This window comes from Dasypus novemcinctus, chromosome 3 (genome assembly GCF_030445035.2).
Source record: "Dasypus novemcinctus isolate mDasNov1 chromosome 3, mDasNov1.1.hap2, whole genome shotgun sequence".
NCBI lineage: Eukaryota > Metazoa > Chordata > Mammalia > Cingulata > Dasypodidae > Dasypus > Dasypus novemcinctus.
The window spans coordinates 80,165,191-80,180,920 of NC_080675.1; the positions used below are offsets into that span (position 1 = coordinate 80,165,191).

The 15,730-nt window shown below is 34.4% G+C and overlaps 1 protein-coding gene across 4 annotated transcripts in view; it reads left to right on the plus strand.

Annotated features, from left to right (window-relative positions):
* The window catches only part of BAZ1A (bromodomain adjacent to zinc finger domain 1A), an 80,741-nt gene that overhangs the window by 42,930 nt on the left and 22,081 nt on the right, over positions 1 to 15,730 (plus strand). For 3 of the 4 annotated variants that reach the window (XM_004467896.5, XM_058293556.2, XM_012528778.4), the window contains exons 7-16: positions 1,915 to 2,049; positions 4,890 to 4,989; positions 5,510 to 5,676; positions 8,446 to 8,541; positions 9,295 to 9,433; positions 10,579 to 10,725; positions 14,154 to 14,249; positions 14,371 to 14,595; positions 15,348 to 15,513; positions 15,612 to 15,725. In XM_004467896.5, coding sequence (XP_004467953.2) covers positions 1,915 to 2,049; positions 4,890 to 4,989; positions 5,510 to 5,676; positions 8,446 to 8,541; positions 9,295 to 9,433; positions 10,579 to 10,725; positions 14,154 to 14,249; positions 14,371 to 14,595; positions 15,348 to 15,513; positions 15,612 to 15,725 — 1,385 coding nt within the window. The remainder of the gene's footprint in view (positions 1 to 1,914; positions 2,050 to 4,889; positions 4,990 to 5,509; positions 5,677 to 8,445; positions 8,542 to 9,294; positions 9,434 to 10,578; positions 10,726 to 14,153; positions 14,250 to 14,370; positions 14,596 to 15,347; positions 15,514 to 15,611; positions 15,726 to 15,730) is intronic. The other variant, XM_012528779.4, reaches the window with a different exon arrangement.

Consider the following 15,730-nt stretch of genomic DNA (forward strand, 5'->3'; position numbering starts at 1 on the left):
AATAGATATTTTGGTCTACTTACGCATGTATTTGCAAGCACGCATGCACACACACATAACAAAACAAACAAAAAGTTTGATACCCAGTGTCGATGAACTAGGGTGTTGTTGAGTACCTACAAGTCCACAAAGATGTGGGTATTGTTATTGTGTGTGTATGAATGAGGAACCTTGGCAATTAATGCATAAAGATCTACTTTGGAGAGTAGATGTGGCTAGAGCAATTGAATGCCTGCTCCCTACTTGGGAGGTCCCAGGTTCAGTTCTCGGTGCCTCCTAAAAAAAAAACAAGAAGCAAACATGAAAAAACCAACTCAGGGGAGCCAATCCGGCTTAGTGGTTGAGCGCTGGCTTCCAACATATGAGGTCCCAAGTTCAATGCCAAGCAAAAAAATCTACCTTGACCCCTTTTGAGAAGAAACCCACTCATGTGCTTTACATTCATACCTAAAGGGCTCTCAGGTTATTTATGTAGGATAGTAGACCATCATCTTCCTGGAATCTATTTTAATGTTAAAATCTTAATGGCTTCGTGATTTATTGTGATGGCCAGAACTGATTGATTTTTAGATATTAAAAGCTATGTTCTACCAAAATATTAAACAGATAATTGAATTCTCAGTAGTGTTCCTATTTTTGTTAATAATTTAAAGGTTTTTTATCATTATTTTCTTATGCATTTCCCTAAAGATAGTTTTGTAAATGGCACACGTTTTCTTTGAGGGAAAGGATAATGATCTTGGCCATTAGGTACCCCCCAAAATTTTTTTCAGAATTGCTTATCAAAACTTAAAAGTCTATGATTGGATATGGATAAAAGATAATCTCAAGCATAGGATAGGAAATACAAGAAGAGGAACACTTTTTTTTTTTAATATTTATTTATTATTATTATTTTTAATTACATTAAAAAAAATATATGAGGTCCCATTCAACCCCACCGCCCCCGCCCCCCACTCCCCCCACAGCAACACTCTCTCCCATCATCGTGATACATCCATTGCACCTGGTAAGTTCATCTCTGAGCATCACTGCACCCCATAGTCAATGGTCCACATCATAGCCCAGACTCTCTCACGTTCCATCCAGTGGGCCCTGGGGGGATCTACAGTGTCCCGTAATTGTCCGTGAAGCACTATCCAGGACAACTCCACGTCCCGAAAACGCCTCCACATCTCATCTCTTCCTCCCGTTCCCCACACCCAGCAGCCCCCATGGCTACCGTTCCCACACCCATTCCACATTTTCTCTGTGGACATTGGATTGGTTGTGTCCATTGCACACCTATGTCAAGTGAGGACTTAGATTGCACATGGGTAAGGAACACTTTTATAGTAAGTAATTTTCCTGTAATCATACCACTTCTGACATTGACTTCTCTTAATTGAAAATTTCTGAGTTGAAACTTTAGGAATTTGTTAGTATTTCTGCTTTTCCCAGACCAACTTCAGAATTTGATTCATGAAGAATTTATCTCCCCAAATTAATGACAAAATCTAAATGCTTAGCAGTTGGGAAATAATTTAGAAAAATATTTTGGATTAATATAGTGGATTTTTAAATTTTAATTATATTGATTACTTACATAGAAAATCTCATACAAAAAAGAGCAATTAAATACCTCAGATGATTGTATAAGTGTAATTTTGAAATAGTTTTAGAATTCAATAAACTGTAGAAACATTCTTGGTATTTATGGCGAAGTAATTATTTAGGTTGTACCTTTCTTTCTGATACAGTTGATTAAATATCTAGTTTAAAAAATAATTGACTGAAATGTATATCATGGTACAATAAAGCATGATATTCCAGTGTTTTGACCTGAACTTTAACAGTACTTATATGACATGTTAGAGAATATCTATGTGATTTACTAATGTGTTATTATTGTACCCTATGTCTTTTTTAATGAAGGCGTCATCTCTTTCAACATATAAAATAGCAGAACAAGATTTTTCTTATTTCTTTCCTGATGACCCACCCACATTTATCTTCAGTCCTGCCAACAGAAGAAGAGGAAGACCTCCCAAACGAGTATCTGTTAGTCAAGTAAGTAGGGAATAGATAAAAATTATGTTTTAACTATAATAAAACAGTATTCTCTATAACCTTTAGGAAGGAACCCATTCCTTCACAGGAAGAATGTATATTCTATAAGTTGATAACTGCTCAGTAGCCAGGCTTGTAGAAGTTTGAAGTTTGAGTTGGACATGACTCTCATGCTGTCGCAGCTTTATACCAAGGCAGAAGCCAGGCATGTTAAGCAGGCTGAAATAACAGGGAATAAATTATTCCCAGTGTAATTTTACACTGAAGTGTAAAAAGCAATGAATTCTGACTGGGGGGAATTCTAGAAGGCTTTAAGAAAGCAGTAATGGGGAGGCGGACTTGGCCCAATGGATGGGGCATCCGCCTACCACATGGGAGGTCCACGGTTCAAACCCACAGCCTCCTTGACTCGTGTGGAGCTGGCTCATGTGCGGTGCTGATGCGCACGGGGAGTGCTGTGCCACGCAGGGGTGTCCCCTGCATAGGGGAGCCCCATGCATAGGGAGTGAGCCCCGTGGGGAGAGGCGCCCAGCGCAAAAGAAAGTGTAGCCTGCCCAGGAATGGCACCACACACACACGGAGAGCTGACACAACAAGATAATGCAACAAAAGAAACCCGGTGCTGCTGATAAGGATAGAAGTGGTCACAGAAGAACACACAGCGAATGGACACAGCAGACAACCGGGAAGGGGGTACAGGAGAGAAATAAATAAAAAATAAATCTTGAAAAAAAAAAAAAGGAAGAAAGCAGTAATGCTTGAGCTAGACAAAATACAAGATTTCTAATGATAAAGCAAGAAAGTGGGAAAGCATTTGAGGTGGAAGGAAGAACGTTTACAAGGAATCTTGTTTGTATGACATCAGGGACTTGTGTAATATAGTATAGCTGAACTGTAAGTTCGTGGAGAGATGTAATAAAAAATGAGAAAGAAAATCTGTAGTTGTTTTTGAGGTTCCGTAAATTTCTCTGTCCAAGACAATGGCACTGAAATGTTCTTTTTCATTAAAATATTTATTCCACATTATTCACATGACTGTTTTACTATTTATATTGTGTAGAGATGGAAAATAGGCTTTAGCCAACAAGTGGTGGCTTAAATCCAAGCATTGAGCAATGTAATAATACCATGTATGTAATGAGAGAGGCTTTACAATGCAATATAAGTCTTACCTGATGAAAATTCCCATGAAAATCCTTAAAGGAAAGGAATTCTTAGACCAAAAAGAGAATGGTTATATAGGTTAAATACTGTGCTTAATTTTTATTTGCCTACTTCCCAATTTTGTATCTCAGAACATTTAGCAATAAGGAATTTTTCTCCCTTGGGTCATTACCATTTCCTAATTTAGGGTGCAAAGACTGCGAGTTTGTGGAGCTGGGCAAACTGATAGCTAGATGCAGTTGCCTGGGTTGTAGAAAATTTATTTTAAATTATTTTTCCCTTTAATTCCCTTGCTTTCTCTTTTTATTCTCTCTTATCCTCATTCTCCTCATTCTGTTTTGTTCTTCTCTTGTGCTCTTAGAAGTTCCCAATGCTTCTAAGTAGTTGGTAGGATAATTGGTGTGAGTTAGAAATTTATTGAAGAGTCTTTAAGAATCTGTCAGGTTCTTGGGTAAGTGTGGGCTGAAAGAATTGCCTGTGCTGAGAGAAGAATGTTACTATAGCTTGTTCCTTTCTTTCCTTTTCCCTGTGCCCTTCTGTCTCTTCTCAGCACTTTCGCAATGGCTCTCTTATGATTTTTCTACCCCAAAGGAAGCCCATTTCCTTCTTGCAAATAATTTTCATGTAATTAACTACTTTCTATTTTATTCCTACTGTAAATACGCACTTTATTATGTATGTTGTCTTCTTTAAGCCTTACAATAGCCTTTCAAAATAGGTGGGATTCTCAATTTATAGATGAATAGGCTCAAAGAGATTAATTTCTCAATGTAACACAAAAGTTGGTATTTGAACCTGAACTCAAAACTGCTCCCCTGTTCTTTTTGCCTAGCTACAATGATAGTGATGTTATTGACTTTCTAGCAATTTAATTTTCAGTATGGAATTACTAAAGTCAAAATGATTGCCACCTTTATTTTCCAACTCCGATTCGATTGTAATAGTTCTTTTGGCTCTTTAGGATCTTCCATTTCAGAACTTAACCAAATTCTAAGATTTGATTGGTGTTTACTCAGAACTTTGAACTTAAGTTCTCATAATTGTTGCCATATTTTAATTTCATTATTTTTATAAGGTCTTATTTCCCTGCTAAACTAAACTGCGAGGGCAGGGACCATATCTATATTGTTTAGCACGGTGCTTAGTACTGTGCCTGGTACGCATGGTACTCATCTATTCAAATGAATTATTGTTTTATTTCATTTTTAAAATAGATAATAAGAATAGCACATTAAGTAGGTCGAGACATAATTCTATAAGAAATAAAGTGAAAATATAACTTTTTGACATTTAACATTGGCTGCAAGCAGGTTTCTGTCATCTTTTCTCTGCCTTGATCCTGTTTGATGTCTACACCTTCTAATTTACAAGATAATCTGGAAGGTTTTCTTGTTTTGCTAATGCATATTTTTAAGGCTCTCTGTATTACCACTTGTTTTTCCAGGGAGGTTCTGGTACTAATTTGTAGAGCTATAGAATTAATTCATATTAAATATCTTGCTATGATTAGAGTTCATCAAAGTTCAGTTATGTTCTAGAACAAAAACTCATTTTAGTATAAAGGTGTAATTATTGTGGGCTCTTAAGTTTTGTATCTGTTCTTACTGTAAGAACAAAGCATACTGTTAGTTTTATCAATTGTTTTTTCAACTTCAATTTCTTGATTTGATTTTTAGGAGGACAATGTTGCTAATAAACAGACTATTACAGGATGTAGGAACAAAGCTATCAGAGAAAGAGACAAACTTTTAAAACAAGAAGAAATGAAGTCGCTGGGTGAGTTTCAACATTCTCTTCAAAAACCATTTAACTACAGGATAAGATATTTCTTTATGTTTCTAATTGGACATTTCTGGTTTATTTTTTTGAAGCATAAATAGTAGTTTTTATCCTTAGGTAATTTCATCTTTATGATAAATGAGACCTGTTCATCTCTTACAACAGTATTTCCAGGTATAACAATGACTCATACTAAACTGACATAATGCTATATTAAGAACAAGTTGGAGTTTCCAGGGCTTGCAAACTATTTGAGGCCATTTTATTTGATTACACACAGTTGTTAGAAAACCTTGCTTCCCTAACTTAAATGTGCCTATGAATTATTTTGGGATCTTATTAAAATGAAGATTCTAAATTAGTATGTCTGGGTAGGGATTAAGATTCTGCTCTCTAAGAAGGTACTGGTCCTACAGATCTCATTTACCCTTAAGTTATTTTAGGGATTCTTTTGTTACATTAAAAAATGCCAGGTGTTCTTTTCTGTCCTTACTTTTAAGTTTGACCTTTTCCACAGCTTTTGAAAAGGCTAAATTAAAAAGAGAAAAGGCAGATGCCCTAGAAGCAAAAAAAAAGGAAAAGGAAGATAAAGAGAAAAAGAGGGAAGAATTGAAGAAAATTGTCGAAGAAGAGAGACTAAAGAAGAAAGAAGAAAAAGAGAGGCTTAAAATAGAAAGAGAAAAGGTATTTGAATACAATAGCTGAGCTCTCAAGATAAATTTTACTTTCCATACTTAAATTCATGGTTACTTTTCAAATATTACCACTTTCATTCAAATTTATAGTTGTGTATAGAGTACTGATAACAATATTGGTTTGTAAATATTGGCTTGAGACATTAATGAGACTTAAGATTCAGTATATATTTACATGCCTTACATCTTTTTAAAACCTTTAATATGCGATTCTAAAGTTATTTTCCTCATTATTTAGACTTCCAAACTTAGGGAAGATGACATGTATAAAACCTTCAAGGGTAAAATATGTAGTTAGAAAAATGTAATAATTCCATGACTAAAAGAATGTTTACTGTGTTTTTATCATTGAAAAAGTATCTGTAATAATAAGGTGAACAGGGAAACAGACTTGGCCCAGTGGTTAGGGCATCCGTCTACCACATGGGAGGTTTGTGGTTCAAACCCCGGGCCTCCTTGACCCATGTGGAGCTGGCCCATGTGCAGTGCTGATTCGCGCAAGGAGTGCCGTGCCACGCAGGGGTGTCCCCACGTAGGGGAGCCCCACGCAGAAGGAGTGTGCCCCCTAAGGAAAGCCGCCCAGTGCGAAAGAAAGTGCAACCCGCCCAGGAATGGCGCTGCCCAGACTTCCCGTGCCGCTGAGGACAACAGAAGTGGACAAAGAAACAAGATGCAGCAAATAGACACAGAGAACAGACAATCGGGGGAGGGGGGAAATTAAATAAATAAATAAATCTTTAAAAATAATAATAATAATAATAATAAGGTGAGCAAGTCTTCAGGGTTAGATTTTCCTTAGAGAATTCTATAGCTGATTTTCATGCTGACTCCAGAATCAGTCATTTTCATTGGTTTTCTGAGGTATGCATAAATAGTAATAAGGAATCATGTTATAGACTGTGTTTAAATTGCCTATGGTTTTGAGAATTATTTCAGATAGGTCATGGGGGTTGGGGGGATGTGTTTAATTAATTCACGTTGGCTCTAGTAAATGTAGAGAACAAAAAATCACCTGTAATCTAAATGGTAACACTCCATAACATTATTATAAGCATTCTTTATATAATCTAAACTGGAAATTTTAGTGACATAATTATTCATTAAATAGAACTAGCCAAGTGCTTTACAATTTTTGCCCGTAAATATTGGTACTATCTTCATGTATATACATAGTCTTTCCTTTTTTTGTTTGTTTGTTTTTTTCCTTTTTTTTTTTTTCTTTCCTTTTTTGGATTATGTTCAGTCAAATTTGTAGAAGTAGAATAATAGATCAAAGGATAAGAACAGTTTTTAATTCTTCTATACATATACATGTTTGCTAGACATTATTTACACTCTTATCAACAGTGAATGAGTGCCCATCTTACTATATCCTATAAGAAATATTTCTTGGGATCAAGAAAGCTTAATTCAGCAAATTGCTCAAAGCATAGTTAGTAAGTTCTGTTATTATTTATGCATTTTACATTGAAAATTTGATAAATGCATATTTGTTTATCTTTGGTGTACCTAAATAAATTTCCAAGTAAAACAATAACAACATCCATTAAATATATTTATGGGAAAAATAATGATAACATATTTTGTTTTCACTGCTTTATTAGAATTTTAGGGTTAATATTTATCTTGTACTTTCAAATCCTTGAACCAAGTAGTTAGGGTTTTGAAAGGACACTTGAGCAAGAGAGCCTCAATGAAAAAAAAAAAAACTAAGTTCATCAAATATATTCTAATATTGTTCCCTCTATGTATTGTTTATCTATGTGTCTTTAGGTTGATATGAGGTTCAAATGAGTCTTTTTTTTTTTTTTTTTAAAGATTTATTTATTTATTTAATTTCCCCCCCTCCCCTGGTTGTCTGTTCTTGGTGTCTATTTGCTGCGTCTTGTTTCTTTGTCCGCTTCTGTTGTCCTCAGCGGCACGGGAAGTGTGGGCGGCGCCATTCCTGGGCAGGCTGCTCTTTCTTTCCACGCTGGGCGGCTTTCCTCACGGGCGCATTCCTTGCGCGTGGGGCTTCCCCACACGGGGGACACCCCTGTGTGGCACGGCACTCCTTGCGTGCATCAGCGCTGCGCACGGCCAGCTCCACACGGGTCAAGGAGGCCCGGGGTTTGAACCGCGGACCTCCCATATGGTAGACGGACGCCCTAACCACTGGGCCAAAGTCCGTTTCCCTCAAATGAGTCTTGAAAACAACGAATATATGACAAACGTTTACAATAAAATATGCTTTTGTAGGCACTGATTATTTGTTACCTGGTTTGTCAGGAGCTAATTGATTTGAAGTAGGAGGAGAGATGCCATAATTAGGATCAGATTGAATTAATATTTATGCAGGAGCTACTATATGGTGGATGCTTTCAATCTTTGTAGCAGTTTTGTGAGATAGGTATTACCAGTGGTTCTAAAACTTTTGTATGCATTATGCTTGTGAAGATACAGATTGCTAGGCCCCAACCCCAGAGTTTCTGATTTGGTAGGTCTGGGGCGGGGCCCAGGATTTGCATTTCTAACAAGTTCCCAGATGATACTGATGGTGCTGGTTTGGAGACAACATTTTGAGAACCACTGATTTAGACTAAAATCATCAAGAAGCAACAAGCGGATAAGTAAATATAATAGAAGCTTTTTTGTTCTACAGGTAGATAAAGATAGGAAATGGGTCATAAGAGTAAATGACTCTACCATTACCTACCATGTAAAGAGTTCCTTTTTAAATAAAATTCTTGAAAGAGTTTTTGTTAACATTTTATTTTAGGAAAGAGAGAAATTACGTGAAGAAAAACGAAAATATATGGAATACCTAAAGCAGTGGAGTAAACCCAGAGAAGATATGGAATGTGATGATCTTAAGGTATAAGTATTTTATGTGATTGGCACACATGTTCTCTATGCCCAAATGGCTTTGCTGATGGACTCTTTCTTTTAATTGTAGCATCTTTTCTTCATATTTAACTGAAAGGGAATAAGCTAATTAAGCAAATGCTCATATTTGGAATTCCAAGGTAGCATTGTTAGTGTTTTAAAACAATCTTTGAAAATGATTCTTATTCTGTAGAAATAAATGATAATGTTTGTGTGATCCTTGGTAATCTGATAACCATTGGAACCATGCATGCATTTAATTTGATTGCTAGGTTAGTGTTCTGCCTATCTGTAGAAATTACCAAAGAATTCCAACTGTACTTATTCATCTTAATTTAAAAGGAACCATTTTTAAGTTGGTAGATGATGAAATTAATGCTGTTCTGTATTCAAGGGGATATCACAGTGAAGATAATGTTGACATAGCAAATGCTTGAAATCAGTCTAGGTTAATTGTCCCCCTTAACAAGGAAATGTAGTCAGAGATACTCTTTAGCCTAAAGTTACATTCTTGGTTTGAGGGAGAACAAAGGCCCAAGGGAATGTGATTTATAGAGATATGGAATAAGGCCAAACTCACTATAATTTTTAAAGTTCTGAAGGTGATTGTGATGCACATCTGTGGTTGAAAACCATTATTCCACATGGAATAACTTTTATTAGGTAAAGAGTATATCATATCTACCTTTTTAAATTTCCTATACTTGGTTCAGATAGTTACATAAATTATTTAATTTTGCAGGAACTTCCAGAACCAACTCCAGTGAAAACTAGACTACCTCCTGAAATTTTTGGTGATGCTCTGATGGTTTTGGAGTTCCTTCATGCATTTGGTGAACTTTTTGATCTTCAAGATGAGTTTCCTGAGGGAGTAACCCTAGGCAAGTGTTTCAGTCCTCTTTTGCTATATTACCATTCACTCTAAAACTTAGTGGCTTAAAAGAGCAAATTTTTTTCTCTCAAAATTATGTGGATTTACTGGATTTAGCTGTCCAGTTCTCTTTGGGGATCTTTCATGTGGTTACATTCAGACAGTGGCTCGAACTGGAGTTATCCAAAGGCTTGACTGGCTAGATGTGTAAGATGGGCTTCTTACACACGTCTGGTACCTCAGTGCTCCTCGTGGTCTCCCATTCCAGCAGAGAAGCCTGATCTTCTTACATGGCAGCTGAGGGCTCCAAGAGGCAGGAAGCCAAAACTGCCATCCCTCTTAAAGGAGAAGTCTGGAACTATTACAGAATCATTTCTACTACATTCCAATGCTCAAAGCAGTTATAGGCCAACCTGGATTCAAGGATATGGAGAAATAGTTCCTATTTTTTTTTGAAGGGGAAATCGTATGTGCATACAGGAGGAAAAGACTTAATGTGAGGTCCATTTGGAGACAAATTATTGCCTACCTTTTTTTTGTAGTTCTGTTTTGCCTGTTTGCTTTTATTTCGTATAACCATTTATAATAGAGCTAAATTAGTATAAGGGGAGATTTGCATCACAGTTTATCAGTGTGCTAGGTGAGGCATGAATCATTCATTGTGCATTATGGTTCGAGAAGGTATAATTAATGCTGGTTTAGGTAAGCTTAGGTAAGATGAGTTAAATAAGAAACATTTATTTATGACTTGGAAGCAATATTAGCAATAGAACCTAAAACTGATGATGATCTTCTTTGTGTACTATTGGCAGTAAAGTCCCACATACTTCTCAAGAATAATGGGACAGTAACTTTCATCATCTTTGCATTGTTATTCAAATTAGAATGATCTTAAAATTCTTAAATTGTGCCTTATTTGACATTAAGTTTAAATTATTTTACTCTGCTTTGGTTTTCTTGAAGGTGGTGACATTGGCATATGCCTTTATTTATTGTAATCATTATTGTTTTTTATGCTACTTCACTCTACTTTTATAATTGATCATTTTAATAAACTTATACAGGCCATTATTGATTAAAATGTTTTTTATTCCAGTGGCATTTATTTAGTACATGAACAGAACTTTAAATTCATTTTAAATATTTTATTCACAGAAGTGTTAGAGGAAGCTCTTGTAGGAAATGACAGTGAAGGCCCACTATGTGAATTGCTTTTTTTCTTCCTGACTGCCATCTTCCAGGCGATAGCTGAAGAAGAAGAGGAGGTAGCCAAAGACCAAATAACTGATGCTGACACCAAAGGTCAGAGTTCAACATTATTGCTAATTCAGCTGTTATTAGCTTTGTAGTGAAACTAATGTTTGAAGATTATTTTTAAATTACTTTGCTTTTACTGTTGCAGAATGTTCAGGTTACCTGATTCCGAGCCATATACTAACAATGTATTACCGGTTGAGTTGTTTTTAAAAAATTTTGTTTTAATATAACCTATTTAACCTTAAAGATATTTTCCCTCTAATCTATCTTGCTTTTATTCCTTTAGCTTTCTCCTCTGATTTAGGAGCATTGAGATTTCATTGACCAGTGTCTATAATCCCAAGAGATTATGCCAAATAGCACTGATTTTTTTCCCCTTTGGTCCCCACCTATAGAAATACTTAATTCTTTTTATTTTATTTATTTTATTATTTTTAGTATTACTTGAAATTGAAAACACTACAGCTGATTTCTTTTGAGACATGATAGTTTTTTAGGCTTGAGTTAAGTAGAATTTTTTTTAATCTTTAAATTTCACTAATTAGTTTAAATTAGAAACTTTGCTCTTTAAATTTTATTAGATTGTTAAGAATTGAGAGTCTGTGGTTTATGTTAGTAAAAAATAATTCTTGGAACAAACTTTTTCATTTTTTAAAACAGAATATATTGACTATTTTGTCGAGGATTTACCTCAGTCAAAGGAAGTTTTAAATTTAAGATTAAAATTGATTTGGCTTTCTGAATAATTCTTTGTGAACATTACCCTGTATGAAATTTAGGTAAAAAGGGGGAAAAAATGTATTCTAATCATAAGCTTATTAAAACAATACTTTAGTGTATTATATAAAAATCCACAAAAGAAATAACTCTTGGGAGATATCTTGAATTCCTGCTATATTGTACATTATTTGTTAGCAGAGAAAAGAAAAAGTATAAAGAATATAATGAATTTTTAAAAGAAAAGATAGCAGGATAAATATATCTATAAAACATTTAAAGATTTTCTGAAATGACAAATGCCAGTTATCTAAGAAAGATAATAAAACAAATATTCAATTTCAGTTTTTGATACTAGGTTATATTAATGACCAGTAACATTAAAGGGTATTGATCAGGTTCTGACCTTGCTGTAACACATAAAACTCGAGCTGAATCAGATGAATTTTGTAGTTTTGGAAGTCGTGGTGAAAAAAAAAAAGAATGGGATAAGAAGGAGATTGTGTTGGAAAATCAGCTTAGTGTAATGGAAAAATAAGTGACTGTTGGCATTTGTATTGTCATTACATTTTATATTTGTTTGATCTGTTCCTATACAGGACTGTTATTATATATTGTCTTATATTGGCCATTATATAAAGATTTTAATGCTCCATTTGAAAATATTTATATGTTAGAGAGAAAAGAAACATACTTTGGAATTTTTCACCCTCTTTCACTTCCTTGTTTTATTGGCCACATTTTACATGATTATTACAGTTTTCAGTAAGGACTCTACGTTGTTCCCCCAGGTACAATTTCACTTATCTTCACATTTTCTTCCATCTCAGTCACACAAAAGCTTTTCTGCAGTCTTCCTGAAAGCAGTTAAATAGAGGGAATTGAATATTTTACTCCATTTAGCTGGTTTTATTAATAAGATATTCCCTGCTATATCTAGGGGGAAATTGGATAGAAGAGAAAATAATAAATTTAACTTAATGTAGAGAAAACTGAGGTTCAATAAGGTTATTTACTGAAGATCACATAGTAAGTGATGTAAGGCATTACCTGTGCATTGTTTCATTTAATCCTCATATCAACCTTGTGAGGTAGGTATAATTATTTTTCACATTTTTCATATAATGAAACCAAGACTTTTGGAGTTCAATTAACTTGCCTAAAAACCCTCAGCTAATTAGGAAGTGATGAATACATGCTTAGTCCATAAGACCCAGAACCACATAACGACCATGCTATTTTGCTTCATAATACATCAGAGAAACTGCAAATATGAATATTTCTTTCCCTCACATTGTCTATAAAATTATCTGCTTTTAAGGAGACCCAGTTTCCTTGGCCTTTGGTCCCCTTGGCATTTTATCAAACCTTGGAAATTTTGCCCAGCAATTTTTTAAAAATTGCATGTTAATTATATAAGTTCCTTTCTTTAGTGTTAAAAGTCCTTCAAAGTATGGGAACAAGAGTGTTCTCCTTATAATATAGAATAGTTTTATGTATTTACTGGGATATCATTGTTTAGTTTTGGAGTTGTGTATACCTAATTCTAGATTATGATGATGATGAATATATCTGTTCTAGATAGTAATAACAACTTGCATGTGCTTCAGCTGTATTTACTAAGCAGATCCGTTATCTCTAAGCAGATCCAAGGGGTGATAGTTTCACAAGAGTGTGCCATTTGGTAGATAATTGAGTTGAATATATATTTTAGCATGTTAGTTTATTCGCACAATGAAAAACTGTAATTTTGTTGGTTGTTCATTTCCTAAGGCCTTAGAGCCTTTGCCTTAGGAAATCATAACTTACTATAGATAGTATAGGTTGGATGTTGTGATTGCTGCAAAGGAAGAAAGACAAATACATACTTTTACAGCATTGTATTTAGGACTGTTGTTAATTTTAGAGGGCCTATTTTAAAGTCTGTTTGACTTTATATGTAAGATGAAAATTGAGAAAATTTTAGGTCTAATGTTTCTTTTGTGAGGAAGTATATAATGTCTGTCTTTTGGGCCAACTTCATGGGCCTAGTAGAAACAATTTTGCCATATTTGCAAAATTTAGTCAGATAATTTTTCCTTTTATTCCTTTTGCCTTCCTCCTGCATGTTCTTGTTTATGCTTTAAATACCATGAAATTGTCAATGATTTTTCTTTCTTATGGACTCTAATTGGGAATATTTCTGTTAATGCTTTAAAATGTTTGTGCCAGTAGATTTGCTCATTGGTCCTATTTGTAAGCTAAGCACTGTTTTCAGAGTTAAGGCAATTTATTTAGGAAATCGTGCTATCTTTATAATTCTTGTAGCTTTTTTCTGTACTGATTTTATGATGATTTCAACCTATACTTTATGATTCAAATTTAAAATATTTGTAAAAGCTTGGGTGTCTTTAAAATAGATTCTCATTTTCGAAGTAGATTTTTCTCAGGTTATATTGTGTGAAGGGGTTTGTTTTTTATTCTAAAGTGCATTTTACCAATTTTTTGGAGCATGTATGTGTATCTTGTTGGTAACTTGGGTATTGTCTTCTCTGTGAAAAGTAAGGAAAATATTAGTGTGAAGTGCATGTTTTAGGATTTATAGTTTTAGGTGGAGACTTGGCAGAATGTGAATAATGCTTGTACCTTAGTGTTGATTCTCTTGAGGTTCCTGAATGTTAAGCTGTTTGCTCTTCTTTTAATCATTTTAAAAGGGCATTATTCCCAAATATTCAAGCTTTGATTTGCACTAGAATAAAGTATTTATTTCCTTAAAGATTTAACAGAGGCTTTGGATGAAGATGCAGACCCCACAAAATCTGCACTGTCTGCAGTTGCATCTTTGGCAGCTGCATGGCCACAGTTACATCAGGGTATGTGTGGGTTTTATTTTTTATTTTGTTTGGCTTTTTATTTTTAATTTTATAAAGGTACATTTTGCATTGCTAAGTATGCATATATTCTAAGTGGCTATTTCATTTTTAACAACTGTAGGCTGCAGTTTGAAAAGCTTGGATCTTGATAGCTGCACTCTTTCTGAAATCCTCAGACTGCACATCTTAGCCTCAGGTGCTGATGTAACATCAGCAAATGCAAAGTACAGATATCAGAAACGAGGTGGATTTGATGCTACAGATGATGCCTGTATGGAGCTTCGTTTGAGCAATCCCAGTCTAGTGAAGAAACTGTCAAGCACTTCAGTGTATGATTTGACACCAGGTAAATTTTGCAAGTTGGAATTTGTATAACCTACCCTCTTACACTCAGAAAACCAAGAGCTGAACTAAAAAAATGTTAGATGATAATCAGTTTTAATTAAGAGAAAGTAGTCCTAAAAAAGTATTTTTAATACAGAACTAAATTGGAGCTGTTATTATTTATATTAACTTGATTTATACTTTTCTTTTTAAATTTGTATTTGCTTTTATTTTTTAAATTTGTGGTCAGTCTGCTATATCTACTAAATCTAGAACGATAATTGAGAAATAGGTGGCTTTCTCTTCCTTTTATTCATTAGTACATCAGAAGTTTAAATTCTGATGTTTGCTTAAATAAATGTTTGAAGTATGAGATACAGTATGTAAGGTTTAATATGAAATTAGTTTTCACTTATTTTTTCTCAAATTGTTAATATACAAATATATTTTAATATACATACTTAGGGGAATATTTTTATGTGAACCCAAAAATTAAAACTTAAAAAAATCTCTTTGTAATTAGAAATTTTCATGTCCATTTAATTAGTACATAATGTGTATCTTATAGCTTTTTTTTGTGCCTTATATATCATATAGCTGTCAATTTGGGATCAAAGTTGCTTTATTTGAAAATATGCCATTGGCATGTTTGACTATGAGAGACTTATCCTTTATTAGGCCATTTCACATTGAGCCACAAATTAAAATTTTTTTAAATTCCCCCCTTTTTTGCCATTGATAACATAAAAAGTTACTTACCAATTTTTTTGACAGGGGAAAAAATGAAGATTCTTCATGCTCTCTGTGGGAAGCTACTGACCCTAGTTTCTACTAGGGATTTCATTGAAGATTATGTCGATATATTACGACAGGCAAAGCAGGAGTTCCGGGAGTTAAAAGCAGAGCAACACCGAAAAGAGAGGGAGGAAGCAGCTGCTAGGTAAGAGATAATTACAGTCAGTCGTGCTAATGAAACCTGTTTATTTCTTTGCATCTAAAGCCATGTTTTACATTTTGCTGTACTATTTTAACTTTTAGGATTCGTAAAAGGAAGGAAGAAAAACTTAAGGAACAAGAACAAAAAATGAAAGAAAAACAGGAGAAACTGAAGGAAGATGAGCAAAGAAATGCAACTGCAGATATATCTGTTGGGTATG